Source organism: Tachyglossus aculeatus, chromosome 2 (assembly GCF_015852505.1).
Source record: "Tachyglossus aculeatus isolate mTacAcu1 chromosome 2, mTacAcu1.pri, whole genome shotgun sequence".
In the NCBI taxonomy this organism is placed as follows: Eukaryota; Metazoa; Chordata; class Mammalia; order Monotremata; family Tachyglossidae; genus Tachyglossus; species Tachyglossus aculeatus.
Window position 1 is genome coordinate 98726524 of NC_052067.1, and position 25657 is coordinate 98752180.

The 25657-nt window shown below is 46.4% G+C and overlaps 1 protein-coding gene and 1 non-coding gene across 2 annotated transcripts in view; both read right to left on the minus strand.

Annotated features, from left to right (window-relative positions):
* Positions 1–323: 323 nt before the first annotated feature.
* LOC119942006 (nephrocan-like) overlaps positions 324–25657 on the minus strand; it is a 35470-nt gene continuing 10136 nt past the window's right edge. The window contains exons 2-3 of the mRNA XM_038762649.1: positions 13883–14784; positions 324–797 (exon numbers count right to left, since the gene is read on the minus strand). Of these exons, the coding sequence (XP_038618577.1) occupies positions 356–797; positions 13883–14784 (1344 nt within the window). The 3' untranslated portion in view covers positions 324–355. The remainder of the gene's footprint in view (positions 798–13882; positions 14785–25657) is intronic.
* On the minus strand, positions 13709–13846 carry LOC119924781. Its single transcript, XR_005449477.1, has one exon. It is a non-coding gene; the product is annotated as a small nucleolar RNA SNORA7 (small nucleolar RNA).

Below are 25657 nucleotides of genomic sequence, written 5' to 3' on the forward strand. Positions count from 1 at the left end.
CATCTTGCAGTGGTTGCTTTATTATTACAATCAATCAATCATCTTAATTGAGCGCTTACTGTGAGCAGAACACTGTACTAAGCGCTTGGGAGAGTACAATATAACAGTATAGCAGAGGAAGATTCGGTATAAAACAGCCAAATGGGTTAAAAAAAGACATTACATACTTCCAAATCCTCTTCCTGACTTCTCACCCCACAACCTCAGCCACCCACCTCCCTGTCCCTTCCACAAAAACCGAACGCGCAAGTTTCTCGTAACAAAACGGACGATCCGCTGTCCTGTTGTAGAGTAGTACTGCGTGTCCGTGGAGCTGAGGAAACCAAAAATAGCAACCAGAAGTTTCACCCTGGGTTCATTCGTAATCTAGTTCATAATCGTAATAATCATCATCCGTGCTCATTTGGTCTTCGCTTTTAGCCTTCTTCCTTATCTCTCTGGCTTTTTCAGGCGGGTGGAAATGGCTTTCGCATTGCCGCGTCATCTTCTTTGAGGACATCCAGTTTTCCCCCTGGCTCTCAGCGGGGACCGTGCACTGCCCTCCTCTGACATCCGTACCCCGGGCCGTCAGCAGCTTCCTGGCCCGGAGAAGGTCGCAAGTACAATTCCAAGGGTTTCCGTCCAGGTACAGGTGCCGGAGGCGAGGTAGGCTCTCCAGCACTCGGAGGTCTAAGGCGGAGAGCTTGTTGTTCCGGAGATTGAGAACATGGAGCTGCTTCAACTCCTTCGTTTCCTGCTCACCGATGTCCCGGATCCTGTTGCCTTTCAGATCCAGCCTGGCTAATGTGTCTGGAAGTCTGGACAGAAACAGAACAAGATGAGAAAACATACGGCCACAGTCCCATCCAAGCAAACCGTTGGATGCAGTCTCTGTCCCACGGGGGGCCCACAGTCTCAATCCCCATTTTACAGATGAGGGAACTGAATAATAATAATAATAATAATGGCATTTATTAAGCGCTTACTATATGCAAAGCACTGTTCTAAGCGCTGGGGAGGTTACAAGGTGATCAGGTTATCCCACGTGGGGATTCACAGTCTTAATCCCCATTTTACAGGTGAGGGAACTGAGGCACAGAGAAGTGAAGTGACTTGCCCAAAGTCACACAGCTGAGAGAAGTGAAGTGACTTGCCCAAGTTCACACAGCAGATAAATGGAGGAACTGGGATAAGAACCCAGGACCTTCTGAACCCCAGGCCTGTGCTCTTTCCACTATGTCATGCCGCTTCTCATAGCGAAGGGCTCAAGTGAAGGGTTCTTGAGACTTTTTTTCCTCCTAAAAACATTAGAAACGCCATTCTGAGTCAACCCCAGGGCCCATCCAACTCAGGACCGACTCCAGTAGAGAAGCAGGGTGGCCTAATGGATTGAGCACAGGCTTGGGAGTCAGAGGACCTGGGTTCTAATCCCGACTCCATCACTTTGTCTGCTGTGTGACCTTGGGCAACTCGCTTCACTTCTCTGTGCCTCAGTTACCTCATCTGTAAATGGGATTAAGACTGTGAGCCCCATATGGGGCAGACACTGTGTATAACCTGACTGATGATGCCCAAAGTCACACAGCTGACAAGTGGCAGAGCTGGGAACAGCATGGCTCAGAGGAAAGAGCCCGGGCTTGGGAGTCAGAAGTCGTGGGTTCTAATCCCGGCTCTGCCACTTCTCAGCTGTGTGACTTTGGGCAAGTCACTTAACTTCTCTGTGCCTCAGTTACCTCATCTGTAAAATGGGGATGAAGACTGTGAGCCCTACATGGGACAACCTGATTACCTTGTATCTATTCCAGTGCTTAGAACAGTGCTTGACACAAACTAAGCACTTAACAAATACCAACATTTATAAGTGCTTAGTACAGTGCTCTGCACACAGTAAGCACTCAATAAATACGATTGATGATTGATGATGATTAGCTTCTATCTACCCCAGCTCTTAGTACAGTGCCTGGCTCTTGGTAAGTGCTTAACAAGTACCATGAAACCAAACCAAACAAAGAAAAAACCAGAACAAAATGAAAAAAAAGGAGCCTAAAGAAGCTTGGAAGGGTAGTATGATCGGGGTTCTCCTGGACCTCTAACATCTTCATGGTTAGGGTGTACCATCCAATGCTAACTCTACTGCACTCTCCCAACTAGGTTGGACACAGTCCATGTCCCACTTGGGGCTCACAGTCTTAATCCCCATTTTACAGATGAGGTAACTGAGGCTCAGAGAAGTGAAGTTATTTGCCCAGGGTCAAACAGCAAACATGTGGCAGAGCCAGGATTAGAATCCAGGTCCTTCTGACTCCCAAGTCCATACTCTATCCACTAGGCCACACTGCTTCTCTTGCCACGCTGCTTCTCTTAACATCATTGAGAAGCTGTGTGGCTCAGGGGAAAGAGCACGGGCTTTGGAGTCGGGGGTCATGGGTTCAAATCCCGGCTCCGCCGCTTGTCAGCTGTGTGACTTTGGGCAAGTCACTTAACTTTTCTGTGCCATCTGTAAAATGGGGATTAAGACTGTGAGCCCCTTGTGGGACAACCTGATCACCTTGTAACCTCCCCAGAGCTTTGCACATAGTAAGGGCTTAATAAATGCCATTATTATTATTATTAATAGCATTCTGCTTCTTAAACCTTTTGTCAGGTAAACGCTGAAGTGTTTACTACAGTGCTTTGCACACAGGAAAGCGCTCAATAAATACAATTGAATGAATGCAGTAACAATGATGTGTAATATTTGTTAACTACTTACCTATGTGCCATGCACTGGGGTAGATACAAGATAATCCAGACAAGCAAAGTCCCTGTCCCTCATGGGGCTCACTGTCTATGTAGAAATATTTAATCCTAGAGAAAAAGCGTGGCTTAGTGAAAAGAGCCCAGGCTTGGGAGTCAGAGATCGTGGGTTCTAATCCCGGCTCTGCCACTTGTCAGCTGTGTGACTTTGGGCGAGTCACTTCACTTCTCTGGGCCTCAGTTACCTCATCTGGAAAATGGGGATTAAGACTATGAGCCCCATGTGGGACATGAATTGTGTCCAACCTGATTACCTTGTATCCCCCCTGTGCGTAGAACAGTGTTTGGCACATAGTAAGCACTTAACAAATGCCATTATTATTATTATTATTACTATTATTATTAATCCCCATTATACAGATGAGCAAACTGAGGCATAGAGAAGTTAAATGGCTTGCTCAAGGTCGCCCAGCAGGCAAGTGGCAGAATCAGAATGAGAATTTAGGTCTTCTGTCTCCCAGATCAGGGCTTGTTCTACTAGGCCAAGCAGCCTAGATTCTTGTTTTGGGAAGCGTGGGAGATTCACAGGGAGTTTGTATGCTCCTCCAGTAGACTAAACTCCCTGTGGGCAGGGATCATATCTACTAACACTACTGTACTCTCCCAAGTGTTCAGTACAGTGCTCGGCACACAATAAGTGCTCAAAAAATACTATTGATTGGGCTCGCCGCTGAAAAGAGCAACGAGTCATGAGATGGTTATGCATGGGTCTAAACTGGGTTACTAAAAGGAAAATTAGGGGCACTGGATAGTCCATCCCAGCGTGGCCTAGTTTGGGAGCAGCGTGGCCTGGTGGATAGAGCGCGGCCCTGGGAGTCAGATGGACCTGGGTTCTAATCCTGGATCCGCCACTTGTCTGCTGTGACCTTGGGCAAGTGACTTCACTCCTCTGCACCTGTTACCTCATCTGTAAAATGGGGATAGAAACCGGGAGCCCCACATGGAACGAGGGACTGTGATCCATCCGATTATCTTGTAATAATAATAATAATAATGGCATTTATTAAGCACTTACTATGTGCAAAGCACTGTTCTAAGCACTGGGGAGGTTACAAGATGATCGGGTTGTCCCACGGGGGGCTCACAGTCTTAATCCCCATTTTACAGATGAGGTAACTGAGGCCCAGAGAAGTTAAGTGACTTGCCCGAAGTCACATAGCTGACCAATTGGCAGAGCTGGGATTTGAACCCATGACCTCTGACTCCAAAGCCCGGGCTCTTTCCACTGAGCCATGCTGCTTCCCTGCTGAGCATGCTGCTGCTTGCCTATATCTACCTCAGTGCTTAGTACAGTGCCTGGCATATAGTAAGCACTTAACAAATACCTCAGTTATTAATTATATTATTATATTATTATTATTACTAATTACCACGAGGATGGGTGTCCAGAGGGCAACTGTCATATGGTTCTCCCAAGGGGCTTGGCACTGCTGCTGCTGGAGACAGAGTCATTCAGTTGGTTGGCACTTAGAACAGTGCTTGGCACACAGCAAGCGCTTAACAAATGCCATTATTATTATTATTATTATTATTATTATGTATCATGGGCCTAGCACAACATAGTCTTATGTCCTAATGTTTTTATAATGTGTTGACGTTCTCTGGATGTTCTCCAATTTCTTCTCGTGAGGTGTGGCTCTAAATGTGTCACTTAATCCATAGTATTTCTTGAATGCTTACGGCTACGGAACTGTATCTCTTACTCTGAGAAGCTATAACAGAGAAGCAGGGAGGCCTAGTGGAAAGAGCACAGGCCTTGGAGTCAGAGGATAATAATAATAATAATAATAATAATAATAATAATAATAATAATAATAATAATAATAATAATAATAGTGGCATTTGTTAATCGCTTACTATGTGGAAAGCACTGTTCTAAGTGCTGGGGAAGATACAAGGTGATCAGGTTGTCCCACGTGGGGCTCACAGTCTTCATCCCCATTTTACAGATGAGGGAACTGAGGCCCAGAGGAGTGAAATGACTTGCCCAAAGTCACACAGCTGACAATTGGCAGAGCTGGGATTTGAACCCATGACATCTGACTCCCAGCCTATGCTCTTTACATTGAGCCATGCTGCTTCTCTATCTGAGTTCTGATCCCGGCTCTGCCACATGCCTGCTGTGTGACCCTGGGCAAGTCACTTAACTTCTCTAGGCCTCAGTTATCTCATCCGTAAAATGAATCAATACCAGGTCTCCCTTCTATTGAGATTGTGAGCCTTGCGAGGGACAGGGACCGTGTCTGACTTGATTATCTTGTAACAAATATTATTATTAATATTAATACTAGTAAGTGTAGCCAAAGCATTACTTCCAACTCTTGCAAAGAACACTTTTGCTGGTTCAATCTCTCATCCTATCCTGACTGGATTACTGCATCAGCCTCCTCTCTGATCTCCCATCCTCCTGCCTCTCCCCACTTCAATCTATACTTCACGCTGCTGCCCGGATCATCTTTGTGCAGAAACGCTCTGGGCATGTCACTCCCCTCCTCAAAAATCTCCAGTGGTTGCCTGTCAACCTACGCATCAGGCAAAAACTCCTCACCCTGGGCTTCAAGGCTGTCCATCACCTTGCCCCCTCCTACCTCACCTCCCTTACTTCCTTCTCCAGCCCAGCCCGCACCCTCCGCTCCTCTGCTGCTAACCTCCTCACTGGGCCTTGTTCTTGCCTGTCCCGCCATTGACCCCTGGCCCACATCCCCCACCGCCCCCCCCGGCCTGGAATGCCCTCCCTCTGCCCATCCGCCAAGCTAGCTCTCTTCCTCCCTTCAAAGCCCTACTGAGAGCTTCACCTCCTCCAGGAGGCCTTCCTAGACTGAGCCCCTTCCTTCCTCTCCCCCTCCTCACCCTCCCCATCCCCCCAGCCTTACCTCCTTCCCCTCCCCACAACTCCTGTATATATGTTTGTACAGATTTATTACTCTATTTTACTTGTACATATTTACTATTCTATTGATTTTATTTTGTTGATATGTTCTGTTTTGTTCTCTGTCTCCCCCTTCTAGACTATGAGCCCGCTCTTGGGTAGGGACCGTCTCTATATGTTGCCAACTTGTACTTCCCAAGCACTTAGTAAAATGCTCTGCACACAGTAAGTGCTCAATAAATACAATTGATTGATTGATTGATGGGGCACCAGAATATCCTTCCTCCAAATAGGCTTGTGTTACTGGACAAATATTTCCCAATTGCTACCAACGTCCTAGCCAAAACATGTAGTGAAAACAAGTGTTCTGGCCGAACTGGGTTCATTCATTCATTGTCAGTCATATTTACTTAGCTCTTTCTGTGTGCAAAGCACTGTACTAAGCACTAAGGGGAGTACAGTATAACAATAAACAGTTACATTCCCTGCCCACAATGAGCTTACAGTCTAGAGGGTGTGTTGTAAGTGTTCCAGAAGCAGTGTGGACTAGTGGAAAGGACACCGGCCTGAGAATCAGGTCTAATTCCCATTCTGCCACTTATCTGCTGCAGGACCTCAGTTTCTTCATCAGTCAATCCACAGTATTTATGGTGCTCTTACTGTGTGCAGAGCACTGTACTGAGCACTTGAGAGAGTTCAAAACAACAGAGTCGGCAGGCCCTCACCGTCTAAAAGGCGGAGACAGGGAACAAAACCAAACATACTAACAAAATAAAATAAATAGAATAGATATGTACAAGTAAAATAAATAAACAAATAGAGTAATAAATATGTACAAACATATATACATATATACAGGTGTTGTGGGGAAGGGAAGGAGGTAAGATGAGGGGGATGGAGAGGGGGGCGAGGGGGAGAGGAAGGAAGGGGCTCAGTCTGGGAAGGCCTCCTGGAGGAGGTGAGCTCTCAGTAGGGCCTTGAAGGGAGGAAGAGAGCTAGCCCCATCTGGACTGTAAATTCGTTGTGGGCTGAGAATGTGTCTATTGTTGTATTGTACTCTCCCAAGCTCTTAGTACAGTGCTCCGCACACAGTAAGCGCTCAATAAATGTGACTGACTGAATGAATGAATGGTGCCAGAGAAATGGAGGGTGCACATATGTACGTATATGCAGCATGCAGGACTTTACCTTTCTGCCAGCGTTTATGAGTCCACCACCATTTTAGGAGAACTTGAAGAAGTTTAGGGAAGCAGCATAGCCTACTGGATAGAGCACAGGCCTGGGAGTGAGAAGGACGTGGATTCTAATCCCAGCTCCACCATTTGTCTGCTGTGTGACCTTGGGCAACTCCCTTAACTTCTATTGATAGTTACCTCATCTGTAAAATGGCAATTAAGACTGTGAGCCCTGAGTGGGACAGAGACTGTGTCCAACCTGGTTAACTTGTATTCATTCAGTTGTACTTACTAAGAGCTTACTGTGTGCAGAGCACTGTACTAAGCGCTTGGGAAGTATAAATCGGCAACATATAGAGACAGTCCCGACCCAACAACGGGCTCACAGTCTCTACCCCGGTTCTTAGTACAGTGCCTAGCACATAGGAACCATAACAGATACCATAAAAAAACCCCAACTTGACCTGCAAATATATATTAATATACAAACATCTGGCTATGTGTAACAGCAGGTGTATGTACAACGGAAAGTGTGTATGTTATTGTAAAGTCTTATTTGTTTTGGTTTTCATTATTTTCATTATTTTCTAACAGTAGTGGGACAAAATTTGCTTAACAAAAAAGCAGATTCATTTAGTACATTTCTAACTCTTCAATAATAATTAAATTTGAAGTGAATTCCAAAGTCAATTCAATTTTATACTTGGTAAGTGCACTTAAGTGTCATGCACTATTCTAAGCACTGGGGTAGATACAAGCTAATCAGGCTGGAAACAGTCACTGACCTACTTGGGGCTCACGGTTTAAGTAATAATAATAATAATAATGATGGCATTTATTAAGCGCTTACTATGTGCAAAGCACTGTTCTAAGTGCTGGGGAGGTTACAAGGTGATCAGGTTGTCCCATGGGGGGTTCACAGTCTTAATCCCCATTTTACAGATGAGGTAACTGAGGCACAGAGAAGTTAAGTGACTTGCCCAAAGTCACACAGCTGACAATTGGCAGTTCCGGGATTTGAACCCCTGACCTCTGACTCCAAAGCCCGGGCTCTTTCCACCGAGCCATGCTGCTTCCCCAATAATAATGGTATCTGTAAATCTAGGTGTCAAGCACTGTTCTAAGCACTGTGATAGATACAAGTTTATCAGGTGGTCCCACGTGGGGCTCACAGTCTTCATCCCCATTTTACAGATGAGGTAACTGAGGCACGGAGAAGTGAAGTGACTTGCCCAAAGTCACACAACTGACAAGTGGCGGAGTCAGGATTAGAACCCACAACCTCTGACTCCCAAGCTCATGCTCTTTCCACTTAAACTACGCGCTTCTCTAGAGGGCTAGAGAAGCTGTAGTGGAGAAGCAGTATGGAATTGTGTATATATATATATATGTATATGTATATATGTATATATGTTTGTACATATTTATTTATTTATTTTACTTGTACATATTTATTCTATTTATTTTATTTTGTTAATATGTTTTGTTTTGTTGTCTGTCTCCCCCTTCTAGACTGTGAGCCTGCTGTTAGGTAGCGACTGTCTCTATATGTTGCCAACTTGTACTTCCCAAGCGCTTAGTACGGTGCTCTGCACACAGTAAGCGCTCAATAAATGCTATTGAATGAATTGTAGACAGAGCAAGGGCCTGGGAGTTAGAAGGTCATGAGTTCTAATCCCAGCTCCATCGCTTGTCTGCTGTGTGACCTTGGGCCAGTCACTTCCCTTCTCTGGGCCTCAGTTATCTCATCTGTAAAATGGAGATTGAGACCGTGAGCCCCACATGGGCCAGGACTGTGTCCAAAGCGATTTGCTTGTATCCACCCCAGTGCTTAGTACAGTGCCTGGCACATAGTAAGTGCTTAACAAAAATTCAATCATTATTAGGGTAGATACAAGGTAATCAGGTTGCCCCACGTGGGGCTCACAGTCTTAATCCCCATTTTACAGATGAGGGGACTGAGGCACAGAGAAGCTAAGCAGCTTGCCCAAGGCCACACAGCAGACAGGTGGCAGAGCTGGGATTAGAACCCACATCCTCTGAGTCCCAAGCCCGGGCTTTTTATACTAAGTCACACTGCTTCAGCTAAATTGAAAAATGGTATAGTTGCTTGCGGCTACATTGGACTAAATGCTAGCTTTAGGAAACTCAATTTAGGTACTGCTCTGATCACTTATCTGATCATTGGTCAGATAAATTGGTCAGATCATTTATCTGATCATCTGATCATTGATTATTGGAGAAGCAGCCAGCGTGGCTCAATGGAAAGAGCGCGGGCTTTGGAGTCGGAGGTCATGGGTTCAAATCCCGACTCCACCAATTGTCAGCTGTGTGACTTTGGGCAAGTCACTTCACTTCTCCGGGCCTCAGTTACCTCATCTGGAAAATGGGGATTAAGACTGTGAGCCTCCTGTGGGACAACCTGATCACTTTGTAACCTCCCCAGCACTTAGAACAGTGCTTTGCACATAGTAAGAGCTTAATAAATGCCATCATTATTATTATTTATCTACTTAGACTAGTATTGGTAACCAATAAACGCTTATCCCTTGCACCATCTGGAGGTGTTTTGTTTATCCTTGACTTGGAATCCAAACCAACTTGATCCCAACTCTTGCCCATTGACAGTGAGTTGGGGCTTTTGGTGAGAAACCTGCTACCTGCCTTGCTGCTATAATAATTATGATGATGATGGTATTTGTTAAGCGCTTACTATGTGCGAAGCACTGTTCTAAGCTCTGGGGGGTTTACAAGGTGATCAGGTTGTCCCACGGCGGGCTCACAGTCTTAATCCCCATTTTACAGATGCGGTAACTAAGGCCCAGAGAAGTGAAGTGACTGGCCCAAAGTCACACAGCTGACAAGTGGTGGAGCGGGATTCGAACCCATAACCTCTGACTCCCAAGCCCGGGCTCTATATTTATTACTCTATTTATTTATTTTACTTGCACATATCTACTCTATTTATTTTATTTTGTTAGTATGTTTGGTTGTGTTCTCTGTCTCCCCCTTTTAGACTGTGAGCCCATTGTTGGGTGGGTACTGTCTCTATATATTGCCAACTTGCACTTCCCAAGCACTTGGTACAGTGCTCTGCACACAGTAAGCGCTCAATAAATACGATTAATTGATTGATTGATTTCCACTAAGCCACGCTGCTGTCTCCTTCAACATGCTGACAGGGACTGAGCCCATGGCCTTCTGGATGCAAAGTCGAGGGCCATTAGGCGACCTTAGGAATAGTGTTAGTTTATTATTAATAATAACAATAATCGTATTTGTTAATTACTTACTATGTGCCAACACTGTTCTAAGTGCTGGGGTGGATACAAGCAAATTGAATTGGACACAATCCCTGCCCCATGAGGGGCTCAGAGTCTCAATCCCCATTTTCCAGATGAGGTAACTGAGGGCCAGAGAAGTGAAGTGACTTGAACAAGGTCACACAGCGGAAAAGTGGCAGAGCAGGGATTAGAACCCATGACCTTCTGACTCCCTTCTGACTATTCACTACGCCACGCTGCTAGAAGGAAGACAGCAAAAGGAGCTGATGGAGTGTCAACTGGAAACTCCTAACTAGCTCCCTATTTGTTAGGTGTTTACTATGTGCCAGGTAGTAATAATAATAATAACGATAATAATAATAATAATAATAATAATAATAATAATAATGGTATTTGTTAAGCGCTTACCATGTGCAAAGCTCTGTTCTAAGCACTGGGGGGATACAAGGTGATCAGGTTGTCCCACGTGGGGCTCACAGTCTTAATCCCCATTTTACAGGTGAGGGAATTGAGGCACAGAGAAGTTAAGTGACTTGCCCAAAGTCACACAGCTGATAAGTGGCTGAACCGGGATTTGAATCCATGACCTAAGCACTAGGGGCTCCCAGCCTTAGTCCCCAAATGAGGTAAATGAGGCACAGAGAAGTAATAATAATAATAATAGCATTTATTAAGCGCTTACTATGCGCAAAGCACTGTTCTAAGCGCTGGGGAGGTTACAAAGTGATCAGGTTGTCCCACGGGGGGCTTACAATCTTTATCCCCATTTTACAGATGAGGGAACTGAGGCCCAGAGAAGTGAAGTGACTTGCCCAAAGTCACACAGCTGACAATTAGCGGAGCTGGGATTTGAACCCACGACCCCTGACTCCCAAGCCCGGGCTCTTTCCACTATTGTACTGTAGCCCTTAGTACAGTGCTCTGCACAGAGTAAGTGCTTAATAAATACCACTGATTGGGTGATTGATCGACCATAGGTATCTGTCTTTTCCCCCTCACTGAGCCCACAGAGTATGTCGGTCTCTTGTGTTTGAGCCCTCTCACTCCACCTAAATACCGAGAGCTATTGTGTGGCTTCCTGAAAGGAAGTGAGACCCAACCCAATGTCCAAAATAACCCCCGCACCCTGATGCTGTCTGTTCCGAAAAAGATTGCAGTCCCAGCTGCTGTAGAAATTGGGGGAAGCCTTCAGTTTCGCCAGCTGGCCTAGTCACAGGCAGTCTAGGGAGCAATCAATCAATCAATCAATCGTATTTATTGAGCGCTTACTGTGTGCAGAGTGCAGGCTGTAGACCTCATCACCACGGGAGCTCGGCCTCCTGGGCACTCGCTGACACGTGTCTGCTGTGTGACCTTGGTCAAGTACCTTCGCTTCTCTGACCTCTAGACTGTGAGCTCACTGTGGGCAGGGAATGTGTCTGTTTGTTGTTGTATTGTACCCTCCCAAGGGCTTAATACAGTGCTCTGCACTCGGTAAGCGCTCAATAAATACGACTGAATGAATGAATGCATATGCCTCAGTTAGCCCGCTGTCGGTAGGGACTGTCTCTATGTGTTGCCAACTTGTACTTCCCAAGCGCTTAGTACAGTGCTCTGCACACAGTAAGCGCTCAATATTGATTGATTGATTACCTCATCTGTAAAATGGGGATTGAGATTGCGAGCCCCATGTGGGACAGGGATTGTAACCAACCTGATTACCTTTTGTCTACCCCAGATATTAGCACATAGTAAGCACTTAACAAATATCACAGTTATTGTTATTACAATTCTTATTATTATTATAAGTGAATGGGTATAACCTTCCCCAAGTGCCGGGCCCAGACAAATTTTCTTAATGTTGTAACAATACCAGATGTGAAAGCAGTTCACAAACCAATCTGCCAGCAAAGCCCCTGAGGCTTTCTGTGATTAGGAAAGCTATTGCAGAAAGAAATCTGCATATCCCAACCCTTCCTTGCTGGAATTTCAGGATCTCTATCTCATCTATCTTGCCAACTATGTCTCACCCACATACTGCCTCTGGCTTGGAACGCCCTCCCTCTTCCTATCCGACAATCACTCTCCCCACCTTCAAAGCCTTACTGAAAGCATACCTCCTCCAAGAGGCCTTCCCCAACTAAGCTCTCACTGCCTCTTCTCCCGTTTCCTTCTGCATGGCCCTTGCACTCGGATTTGCTCCCTTTATTCATAATAATAATAATAATAATGTTGGTATTTGTTGCATTTTACAGATGGGGTAACTGAGGCCCAGAGAAGTGAAGTGATTTTCCCAGTCACACAGCTGACAATTGGCAGAGCTGGGGTTTGAACCCATGACCTCTGACTCCAAAGCCTGGGCTCTTTCCACTGAGCCACGCTGCTTCTTATTCATCCCTCCCTTAGCTCCACAACACTTCTGTACCTATCCATAATCTATTAATTTCTATTAATGTCTGCCTCCCCCTCTAGACTGTAATCTCATTGTGGGCAGGGAACGTGTCTATCTACTCCACTATACTGTACTCTCCCAAGGGCTTGGTACAGTGCTCTTCATACAGTAAGCGTTCAATAAATATGGTTGATTGATTGATCCCAAGCCAGCTGTCCCAGTGCCGTTTTCCAGCCTGCAGGTTGGGTCCTGGGAGCCCTTTTTCCAGCAGAATGCTTTCCACCCTCATTTCTGAGACTTTGTCAAAAACTGTTTCACACTGACTCCGAGTGACGTTCTGAAAGTTGAGATCAACTGGATCCGAGGCGGGGAGCGTCTAAAATAAGAAGCAGGCAGCAGCTTTCTAGCAAATTCACAACCTCCATCCGGATCGATAAATCAGTGTACAGAGGTCATCCCCCTACTATTTCAAAACCCTGATTGCAGCAGTTGGGAAAATGGTATGCTAAGGAAGTATTGAATTCAGCCCAATTAGGATTGCACAAGAAAAGAAGCAATCACTTATTTATGTTACAGAAGTCCCTGTGGTAGCTCCTTATTGTGTAACTTCATTTTATAGCTCTTCCTACACTCGATGGTATCTGTTGAGTGCTTACCGTGAACAGAGCACTGTCCTAAGAGCTTGGGAGAGTATAATACAACAATAAACAGACACACTCCCTGCCCATAATGAACTTACAGTCTTAGAGTCAACAGTCTGTGTCACTGATGAGTTTAAGAATTTGTGAATTTAAGAACAGCCAGAACACTATTTCCCTGCTGGGAGGTGAATATCATCATATAGGCCACAGAAAAGGAATTTTCCTTTCAGGACCATCAGCATCACAGAAGTCACAAGAAAGTAAACGATCTGATCCGACCACTTTGGGTTACTTGGAATTTCTCCAGAAGTTCCTTGCCAGCAAAATGAGACTAACAGAGACAGGACTGATCTCTGGAAATGGTCTCGTCTCATCTTATTCTGTCGAGTCGTCTCTGACCCATAGCAACTCCAAGGACACATCCCTCCCGAAATGCCCCATCTCCATCTGCAATCGTTCTGGTAGTTTATCCACAGAGTTTTCTAGGTAAAAATCCAGAAGTGGTTTACCACTGCCTTCTTCCACGCAGGCAACTTGAGCCTCCACCCTCCACTCTCTCCCGTGCTGCTGCTGCCCGGCACAGGGGAGTTTTGACTTGTAGCAGATTGCCTTCCACTCGCTAGCCACTGCCCAAGCTAGGAATGGAATGGGTAGGCCTCTGCTTGACTCTCCCTCCCATAGCCAGGACCGGTAGAGTACAGGAAACTCTCCAGGTGTGACCCGGAGAGAGGATTGGAAATGGTAGGCAAATAATAAAATTCACTTGCCTTAGCGGGATAGACATTAGTAGGTTCTGTTCCAAGGCCAGGTTAGAAAGCTGCCCACACTTCTGGAGAGCCCCAGCTTCGAACGAGCTCACAATATTGTTGTCGAGAAACAAATGCTTCAGTTCTCTTAATCCGTGGAAGTCCTGGGCTGTAACTCTCTGAATCTGGTTGTTACTGCAGTCCAGTTTCTGCAGCCTGGAGGGCAGCCTGCCCGGCATAGCCTGAAGCTGGTTATGGGACAGTTCGAGGGTCGTCAGATTAGCAAGGAACTGCACCCCTTCAATTGAGGAGAGCAGGTTGTCCGAGAGGAAGAGATGGGAGAGGTTCTCCAAGTGCCTTACGTCCCGAAACCTCACCGCTTTGAGCCGGTTTCTCTCCAGCTTTAAAGAGAGCAGGGATTTGGGCAGGTCACCGGGGACTCTGGTCAGCAGGTTGCCGGCCAAACTGAGAAACTGCAGATGCTGCAGAGGTGCGAAGAAGCCAGGAGGGAGGAAGCGCAGCTGATTCTTCTCCACACTGAGATGCTTTAAACGGGGAAGGCGAGGAGGCCCGGAGAACGATTCCAAACCATTGCCATCCAGAACCAGGCTCTGCAAACTGGTGGGCGATGAAAGCGTGTGGAAGGAGAGGGTGGAGATCATATTGTTCCGTAGCTCTAGCACTTGTAATTTTGCCAGGCCTTCGAAGTCGGACTCCCGGAGGACGGTGATCGAGTTGTCATTTAGCTTCAGCACTTGGAGGCTGGCCGGGAGGATGCTGGGGACGCGTCTTAATTTGTTTTTCCAGAGCTCCAGGGTCTTCAAGGTGCTCAGGGCTTGGAAGGTGTTGTTTTCGATGGACTCGGTTCCACTAGCCAGCAGGATAAATTCCTCCAGGTGAGACATTCTGTTGAAGTCAGAGAGCTACCGAAATAGAAGACGTTACAAATCCAAGTTTTAAAAGCCCAGAGGAGGATCTGCTTGCTTAACTTCTCTGGGCGTCAGTTACCTCATCTATAAAATTAGTTTTAATAATAATAGTAGCGATGGCATTTATTAAGCTCTTACCATGTGCAAAGCATTGTTCTTAGCACTGGGGAGGTTACAAGGTGATCAGTTGTCCCACGGGGGGTTCACAGTCTTAATCCCCATTTTACAGATGAGGTAACTGAGGCCCAGAGAAGTTAAGTGATATGTCCAAAGTCACACAGCTGACAATTGGTGGAAGTGGGATTTGAACCCATGACCTCTGACTCCAAAGCCCATGCTCTTTCCACTGAGCCACACTGCTTCTCTTTAAGACTGTGAGCCCCATGTGGGACAGGAACTGTGTCCAACCTGATTAACTTGTATCTTCCCCAGTACTTAGAAGCGTTCCTGGCACATAGTAAATGCTTAATAATAATAATAATAATAATAATAATAATGATTTAAATATTCTGTATTTGGGGGGCACAGTAGCAGTGTTACTCTAGGGATTTCTCCGTGGTCTGTTTACATCACGATCTTGTGTGAGCTCACTGTGGGCAGGGAACGTGCCTACTGACTCTTTAATATTGTACTCTCCCAAGGGCTTAGTACAGTGCTCTGCACACAGTTAAGTACTCAATAAATACCACTGATTGATTGATGAGATCAGTCAATCAAACAATCATATTTATTGAGCACTTACTGTGTGCAAAGCACTGCACTAAGCTCTTGGGGGAGTGCAATGTAACATCAGACACAGTGTCTGCCCATAGTGAGCTCACAATCTAGAGGGGGAGACAGACATCAACATAAATGAATACATACATACATATATAAATAAATTACAGGTAGATATATATATATATATATGTGCTGTGGGGAAAGGGGAGGGAGGGTGAACGAAGCAGCAAGTATGAGAGCCCACTGTGGGCAGGGATTGTCTCTTGCTGAAGTGTACTTCCCAAGCACTTAGTACAGTGCTCTGCACGTAGTAAGTGCTCAGTAAATATGACTGAATGAATGAATGAATGAGTGGTGCAGAAGGGAGTGGGAGAAAAGGAGAGTAGGACTAAGTCAAGGAAGGCTTCCTGGAGGAGATTTATTCATTCATTTATTCAATCGTATTTATTGAGCACTTACTGTTTGCAGAGCACTGTACTAAGCACTTGGGAAGCACAAGTTGGCAACATATAGAGACGGTCCCTACCCAACAATGGGCTCACAGTTTAGAAGGGGGAGACAGACAACAAAACAAAACATGCGGACAGGTGCCAAGTCATCAGAATAAATAGAAATAAAGCTAGATGCACATCATTAACAAAATTAATAGAATAGTAAATATTTACAAGTAAAATAAATAGAATAATGAATCTGTACAAACATATATACAGGTGCTGTTGGGAGGGGAAGGAGGTAGGGCGGGGGGAGGGGGAGGGGGAGAGGAAGGAGAGGGCTCAGTCTGGGAAGGCCTCCTGGAGGAGGTGAGCTCTCAGTAGGGCCTTGAAGGGAGGAAGAGAGGTGGCTTGGCAGATGTGGGGAGGGAGGGCGTTCCAGGCCAGGGGGAGGACGTGGGCCGGGGGTCGACGGCGGGACAGGAGAGAATGAGGCACGGTGAGGAGGTTAGTGGCAGAGGAGTGGAGGGTGCGGGCTGGGCTGGAGAAGGAAAGAAGGGAGGTGTGCCCTCAATAAGGCTTTGAAGTGGGGGAAAGCAATTACCTGCTTGATATTAGGAGAGTGGGTGTTCCAGGCCAGAGTAGGATGTGGGCAAGAAGTCAGCAGCGAGATAGAAGAGATCAAGGTACAGTGAGAAGGTGAGCACCAGAGGAATGAAGCGTGTGGGCTGGGTTGTAGGAGGAAAGCAGTGAGGTGAGTAGTAGGGGGCAAGGTGATCCAGTGCTTTAAAGCCAATGATGAGGAGTTTTTGCCTGATGCAGAGGTGGATGGGCAACCAGTGGAGTTTCTTAAGGAGTGGGGAAACATGGTCTGAACGTTTCTGAAGGAAAATGACTGGGGCAGCAGAATGGAGTATGGACTGGCGTGGGCAGAGACAGGACGCAGGGAGATCAGACAGGAGGCTGATACAATAATCAAGGCAGGATAGGATAAGTGTTCGCATTAATGTGGCCGCAGTTTTCAGGTAGGTGTTTTCAAGCCAGGTCCTGACTGTTTGGCCCTGCTACTACTACAGGTCCTAGTCACTTTTACTAAAACTGGAGTATACAGTTTCCATTTAACAGATGGCTTGGTGGATAGAGCATGGACTAATCCAGGTTCCATCACATGTCTGCTGTGTGACCTTGGACAAGTCACTTAACTTCTCAGGGCCCATGTGGGGCAGGGAATGCATCCAACCTGATTAACTTCTACCTACCCCAGTGCTTAGAACAGTGCTTGGCACATTGTAAGCACTTAACAAGTACCGTTATTATTACCTTGAGATTTCCAGTAGAAAATTCAGGTGCCCTCACTGCTATTGCTCATGAAATGCATTATAATCAAGAGCAAGCCAATCAATCAGTGGCATTTGTTGAGCACTTACTGGGTGCAGAGCACTGTACTAAGCACTTGGGAGAGTTCGGTATAACAGATTTGGTGGACATACTCCCTGCTCACTGTGGAACTTACAGTATGGAGGAGAAGACAGATATAAACGGTGCGAAGCAGTGTGGCTCAGTGGAAAGAGCATGGGCTTTGGAGTCAGAGGTCATGGGTTCAAATCCCATCTTCGCCAAGTGTCAGCTGTGTGACTTTGACTGTGTGATTTAACTTCTCTGTGCCTCTGTTACCTCATCTGTAAAATGAGGATTAAGACTGTGAGCCTCCCGTGGGAGAACCTGATCACCTTGTAATCTCCCTAGTGCTTAGAACAGTGCTTTGCACATAGTAAGTGCTTAATAAATGCCATCATTATTATTATTATTAAATATAAATAAAGAAATTACAGGTGTGTCCATAAGTGCTCTGGGACTGAGGATGAGGTGAATAAAATGTGCAAATCCAAGTGTAAGGGCTGAAATTAGTTACTAGGAGGAAAGATAGGGATGGAAGAGGAAAGTTAGAGGTATTGGGTGGTCCATTCCCCAACAATAAGAGAAGCGGCGCGTTCTAGTGCAAAGAACACAAGCCTGAGAGTCAGAGGGCATGGGTTCTAATCCCACCTCTGCCAGTTGTCTTCTGTGTGACCTTGGGCAAGTCACTTCTCTGTGCCTCCATTTCCTCATTTGTAAAATGGGAAGTCAATGCCTTATCTCCTTCCTATTTAGACTTTGTTCCTGATGAGGGAAAGGGACTTTGTCTGCCCTGGTTATCCTGTCTCTACCCCAATGCTTAGCATAGCAAGGGCTCAACAAATACCACCGTTAGCATTATTAATAAGGGTGGGTGCCTAGAGGCAAGGAGGCTTAGTGGAAAGAATACAGCAATGTGAGTCAGGAAAGCCGACTTCAAGTCCCAGCTCTGCCACTGTCCTGCTGGCCCAGTCCATCATATTTATTGAGAGTTTACGGTGTGCTGAGAGCTTGGGTGAGTACAACAATATAACAGACACATTCCCTGCTCACAACGAGCTCACGTTCTAGAGGGGGAAACAGACATTAGTATAAATACATTAATTACAGATATGTATACAAATTGTGGGACTGGGAGGGGGGATGAATAGAGGGAGCAAGTCAGGGCGATGTAGAAGGGAGTTGAAGAAAAGGAAAAGAGGGCCTCGTCAGGGAAGGCCTCTTGGAGGAGACCTTGGGCAAATCCCTTTATTTTGTTGGGCCCATTTCTGCATTTATAGAATGGAGATAATCAACAGGTGAATCAATCATATTTCTTGAATGCTTGCTGTGTGTAGAGAGCACTGTACTAAGCACTTGGGAGCGTACAGTGTAACAGAGGACAAAAGACTAACTCTCTCTGCCTCTTAGATTTTGAGCCCCATGTGGGATAGGGATGGTGTCTAATTTGATTATATTAGTCCTTAGATCCAAGTAAATGTTTTTTTTCAATATGATGATTATGGTATTTATTAAGTACTTATTATGGGTCAGCACTGGACTAAGCACTGTGGTGGATACAATGGAATCAGGATGAGACACAGTCTCTGTGTCACATGGGGCTCACGATCTAAGAGCGGGTGAGAAAAGGTAGGTTATCCCTATTTTTCAGATGAGGAAATGGAGGTGAAGAGAGGCTAAGTGACTTGCCCAAAGTCACAGAGCAGGCAGGCTGCAGAGGCAGGACTAGAACCCAAGTCATCTGATTCTCAGCCTTGTGCTTTTCCACTGGCTCACGGCACCATGAAACAGCTCCTGCAAGTAGCTTAATGACCCCACTGGAGTTCTGGGTTGAATGAATCAGGGGGGTGAGTCAGTAATAATATTGCTCGTGACCTTATGCTCTCACCCATCCCATCAGGAACAGCATAGCCTATTGAAAATAGCATGAACCTGAGAGTCAGAGGACCCGTGTTCCAATCTCGGCTTCACTTCTAGCCTGCTGTGTGACCTTGAGCATCTCATTTCACTTCTCCAAGCCTCGGTTTCCTTATGAGGTATTCAATGGCGATTTAATCCCTGATCTCCCTCCCACTTAGACTGTGAGCTCCATGTAGGATAGGGATTGAGCCCAACCTAATTAACTGGTATCTACCCCAGAACTTAGAAAAGTACTTGACAGATAGTAAGTGCTTAACAAGAATGATGATGATAATGATAATGATAATAATAATAATCCTCAGCCATGGTGACTCTCAGGGGCCCTGGATCAAACTCTACCCTTCCCATTGAAGAAGAACATAAGACCCTGGAGAATCCTCTATCGTCTCTGGGGCCTTCTCGAGCAGGTCATATCTGACCTCTATGAATCTATCTCTTCCTGAACTGGACTGTAAGCAGACTCATGGATAGAGCACAGACCTTGGAGTCAGAAGGACCTGAGTTCTAATCTCAGCCCCTCCACTTGTTTGCTATATGACCTTGGGCAAGTTGCTTCATTTCTCCGTTGCCTCACTACCCTCATGCGTAAAATGGGAATTAAGACTGTGATCCCCAAGTGGGACATGGACTGTGTCCACCCTGATTAGCATGTATCCACCCCAGCACTTAGTACAGTTCCTGGCATATAGTAAGCGCTTAACAAATACCATAAAAGGAAAAGGAAAAATGGGTGGGGAGTGAAAAGTCGGGCAATTCGATAAACCTCCAGAAACTAATAGTGTAAGCATCATCATGTGTGATCATCAAACTTCCGTCATCAGAAGCGGTGGCGACAACAACATCATCATCATCAGTCGTATTTATTGAGCGCTTACTATGTGCAGAGCACTGTTAAGCGCTTGGGAAGTACAAATTGGCAACATATAGAGACAGTCCCTACCTAACAGTGGGCTCACAGTCTAAAAGGGGGAGACAGAGACCAAACATACTAACAAAATAAAATAAATAGAATGGATATGTACAAATAAATTAAATAAATAAATAAATAAATAGAGTAAAAAATATGTACAAACATATATACATATATACAGGTGCTGTGGGGAAGGGAGGGAGGTAAGATGGGGGGATGGAGAGGGGGACGAGGGGGAGAGGAAGGAAGGGGCTCAGTCTGGGAAGGCCTCCTGGAGGAGGTGAGCTCTCAGCAGGGCCTTGAAGGGAGGAAGAGAGCTAGCTTGGCGGATGGGCAGAGGGAGGGCATTCCAGGCCCGGGGGATGACGTGGGCCGGGGGTCGACGGCGGGACAGGCGAGAGCGAGGTACGGTGAGGAGATCAGCGGTGGAGGAGCGGAGGGTGCGGGCTGGGCTGGAGAAGGAGAGAAGGGAGGTGAGGTAGGAGGGGGCGAGGTGATGGACAGCCTTGAAGCCCAGGGTGAGGAGTTTCTGCCTGATGCGCAGATTGATTGGTAGCCACTGGAGATTTTTGAGGAGGGGAGTGATATGCCCAGAGCGTTTCTGGACAAAGATAATCCCGGCAGCAGCATGAAGTATGGATTGAAGTGGAGAGAGACACGAGGATGGGAGATCAGAGAGAAGGCTGATGCAGTAGTCCAGACGGGATAGGATGAGAGCTTGAATGAGCAGGGTAGCGGTAGGGATGGAGAGGAAAGGGTGGATCTTGGCAATGTTGTGGAGCTGAGACCGGCAGGTTTTGGTCACGGCTTGGATGTGAGGGGTGAATGAGAGAGCGGAGTCGAGGATGACACCAAGTTTGCGGGCTTGTGAGACGGGAAGGATGGTAGTGCCGTCAACAGAGATGGGAAAGTCAGGGAGAGGGCAAGGTTTGGGAGGGAAGACAAGGAGTTCAGTCTTCGACATGTTGAGCTTTAGGTGGCGGGCAGACAACCAAATGGAGATGTCCTGAAGGCAGGAGGAGATGCGAGCCTGGAGAGAGGGGGAGAGAGCAGGGGCAGAGATGTAGATCTGGGTGTCATCAGCGTAGAGATGATAGTTGAAGCCGTGGGAGCGAATGAGGTCACCAAGGGAGTGCGTGTAGATCGAGAACAGAAGGGGACTAAGCACTGAACCTTGGGGAACCCCCACAGTGAGAGAATGGGAGGGGGAGGAGGAGCCCGCAAAAGAGACTGAGAAAGAACGACCGGAGAGGTAAGAGGAGAACCAGGAGAGGACGGAGTCTGTGAAGCCAAGGTCAGATAGTGAGTTGAGAAGAAGGGGGTGGTCCACAGTGTCTAAGGCAGCTGAGAGGTCGAGGAGGATTAGGACAGAGTAGGAGCCATTGGATTTGGCAAGCAGGAGGTCATTGGTGACCTTTGAGAGGGCAGTTTCCGTGGAATGTAGGGGACGGAAGCCAGACTGGAGGGGGTCGAGGAGAGAGTTGTTATTGAGGAATTCTAGGCATATGCCTATGACATATGCCCAATCCACCAAATGCTGAGTCTCCTCGTCGACAACCAGGGCCACCCCATCATCTTGTCAAACCAGGCCTTGAGCCCAGCCTGCCCGGCTTCATCCTGGAGGGAAGGGCAGAAGCTGCAATCCCAGTTTGGCTCCACCAAGCACAGCATCCTAGGAAGGCCACAGCTGGCAATCACCATGGTGGCGACTTTTAAGACTCTGAGCCATGAGAAGACCAAAACTCTTGCTTTCTAGGCAGAGTCCCCTATGGCTTTTATTCAGTGTTTGTATTTCCCCCTTTCCTTGGCTTTTATGTTGCTTTTTATGTTCTTATTTGTTTTTTCCTTTTGTGTCCGTCACCAGTCCCCTTTCCCTCTTTATTTCTAGACTGTGAGCCCTTCCACAGCCAGGGACACTGTCTAATTTTTTCTTGTTGTTGTTGGTATTTGTTAACGCTTACTAGATTCCAGGTGTTGTACTAAGCACTGGGGTAGACATGTTGGACACAGTCCATGTCCCACATGGGGCCCAACAGTCTTAATCCCCATTTTACAGATCAGGTAACTGGGCACAGAGAAATAATAATAATAATGATGGCATTTGTTAAGCGCTTACTATGTGCAAAGCACTGTTCTAAGCGCTGGGGGGGATGCAAGGTGATCAGGTTGTCCCACATGGGGCTCACAGTCTTAATCCCCATTTTACAGATGAGGTAACTGAGGTGCAGAGAGATGAAGTGACTTGCCCAAGGTCACACAGCAGACACGTGGAGGAGCTGGGATTTGAACCCACGACCTCTGACTCCAAAGCCCGGGCTCTTTCCACTGAGCCACGCTGCGGCTTGCCCAAGGCCACACAGCAGACAAGTGATGGAGCAGGGATCAGAACCCAAGTCCTCTGACTCTCAGGCCGTGCTGCTTTCCATTACTCAGCCATGTATTCTTTCCTAGCAGTTGGTGTAGTAATTTGCACGGATTAAGTCCTTAATAAATCCTATTACCACTATTATTAAGTTTCCTAAAGCAATCATCAAATGCCCCCACACTTACTATTGTCTGGATCCCAGCCCCTTACTCCAACCTTATTGCAGCTTTTCAACAATCGATTTTGTCCATGGTTGAACTTCGATTTTTATCAGTGTTGATGAGATGTACTTATTTTCCCTTCACCAGTAATTCTTTGGTTTGCTGCCATCTGTCATCAAGCACATTAGAGTAGCTCTCAGTGCCCTGGACTAGTAATAGCCATGTGGAGAGTGGTGCTTATGTACGAGGCAACTAATTACTCTGTGAACAATTAATAATAATAATTGTGGTATTTGTTAAGCACTTTTTATGTGCCAGGGACTGTATTAAGTGCTGGGGTGGATACAAGCAAATTGGAAGGGTGTAATTATTGCCCCATGTTCAATCTTCAGGTGTATCGCTTGATTTTCATTCACAGCTCATAGCCCGTCTGGAATGTAAATACCAATTAGAAACTTATCACAGATTGCCTCTAGGTCATAAAATTTTGATTTGGCAAGTGGCCCAGGGAACATATTCCTGTGAAAAATGGTCCCTGCTCACCATTTTTTTAAATGGTATTTGTTAAGCGCTTACTACGTGCCAGCCACTGTACTAAGCACTGAGGTAGACACAAGTTCCCTAGTCTGTGAAATGGGGATTAAGACTGTGAAATGACTCGCCTAAAGTCACACGGCAGAAAAATGGGGAATAAGATCGTAAGCCCATGTGGCTTAATTAGTTTGTATCTGCTCCCCATTTTTCATACAAGGTTATTGAGGAACAGAGACATTAAGTGACTTGCCCAAGGTCACCCAGCAAACAAGTGGCGAAGCCGGGATGAGAAGCTAGGTCCTCCTGACTCAGGCCCGTGGTCTATCCACTAGCACACGCGGCTTCTCATTTTCATGAATCATTCCAATGTGACTAAATAACTCCGCATCCATGGATCGCAGACTTTCTGAAATTATGGACTTGCTGAGCTTTGATCACGAGGATCAATGCAGAGCCGGACACGGCAGTCGTTTTTTGATCGATAATTTCAGCGGGTCCAATAATATATAGTCTGAGAGTTGCAGGTGGTGAGGATGACTGAAACAGTAAATCTCTTGCTTATTAATCAAACTAGTCCCTCTGCTCCTTGAACTGAAAATGACCTGTACTCTTGGAAATAACCTTGCTGAGTCAATACAACCAAAGATGGACTTTCGATTCTACTTTCTGTAAGGATTAGTGTGTCGGTCCCGTCTACGTGGAGAACCTAGAAGCAGCACGCCCTGGTGGAGTCATTCATTCATCAATCGTATTTATTGAGCGCTTACTATGTGCAGAACACTGTACTAAGCCCTTGGAAAGTACAATTTGGGAACAGATAGAGACAATCCCTACCCAACAATGGGCTCACAGTCTAGACGGGGGGGGAGACCGCTAACAGAACAAAACAAATAGACAGGAAAGTGCTTAGTACAGTGCTCTGCACACAGTAAGCGCTCAATAAATACGATTGATGAATCGAGATCGTGGGCCTGGAAGTCAGAAGGACCTGAATTCTAATCATGACTCCGCCACTTGTCTGCTGTGTGACCTTGGTCAAGTCTCTTCACTTCTCTGGGCCTCAGTTCTCTCATCTGTGAAATGGGGATTAAGACTGCAAACCCCATGAGGGACATGGAGTGGGTCCAACCTGACCCTCTTGTATCTACCCCAGTTCTTAGTACAGTGCCTGGCATATAGGAAGCTCTTAACAAATAACAACAAAAAAAACACCACCACCAGCAACAACATCAACCACCACCAAAAACTTGGGAGCCCTATTATTCTTGAAGACCAGAAGATTATGCCATTTGGTTTTCACATCTTTGGTTGGGTTGGAAGTGATGCCAACCTAGGAAAATATTTTTGCATTAATGGGCCAAAGGGTTATGAAAAGTTGCAAGGGGTCTCTGGAGGTTGTAGGAGAGGACTTTCACAAGCCTCTGGACGGGGGGTCAAAGAAAATTGCAAGCTAGATAAGAGTCTGAGCCAGCGACTTTCTCCTCCTCCTTCTCCTTCTCCCCTTCCTTTTCTTGCTCCTCCTCCTCTTCCTCCTCCTCCTCCTCCTCTTTTTCCTCCCCCTTCTTCCTCCTCCTCCTCCTCCTTCTTCTCTTCTCTTGTTCCTCCTTCTCTTCCTCTTTCTTCTGCTCCTCTTCCTCCTCCTCTTCCTTTTGTTGCGCCTCCTCCTTTTCCTCTTCTTCCTCCTTCTCTCTTCCTCCTCTTCTTCTTCCTTCTCCTCCTCTTCCTCCTCCTTTCTCCCTTTCTCCTCCCTTCTCCTCTTCTTTATTGAGCTTCAGCTGTATCCAGAGCCACGTCTTGGACCCTTTCAGAGGTTGTGAGTCCCTTGAGGGGCAGGGTCCACGGCTAATTCACACTTGAGAAAGAGCATGGTCTAGTGGATAGAGCATGGGCCTTCGAGTCAGAGGACCTGGGTTCTAATCCCCACTCTGCCAGTTGCCTGCTGTGTGACCTTGGGCAAGACACTTCATTTCTCGGTGCCTCAGTTCCCTCATCTGTAAAATGGGGATTAAAACCGTGAGCCCCATATGGGACAGGGACTGTGTTCAACCCGATTAGCTTGTATCTACCTCAGTGTTTAATACAGTGCCTGGCACGTAACAAGCGCTTAGCAAATACTATAAAAAAGCAACCTTTCCTCTAGACCACACTGCTTTCCCATGAGAGCTGCAGTATTATACGAACAAAGCTTTACTGTGAAGCCCCAGAGAACTTACTATAACTGAGCTCCTTGTCTAAATGGCCATGATTGGTTTGAGCACTTTAAGGTGCAGACTTGTGCTCTGCCGCCATAGGCAGGAATACCTCCTCCCTCTCCCTCCTCCACATTTTCTCCTGTTCTCTGCTCAACAGCCCTTTGCATGGCATAGTGAGACACGTACCACTAATCCCGACTCCCGCACTTGTCATCTGTGTGACTTTGGGCAAGACACTT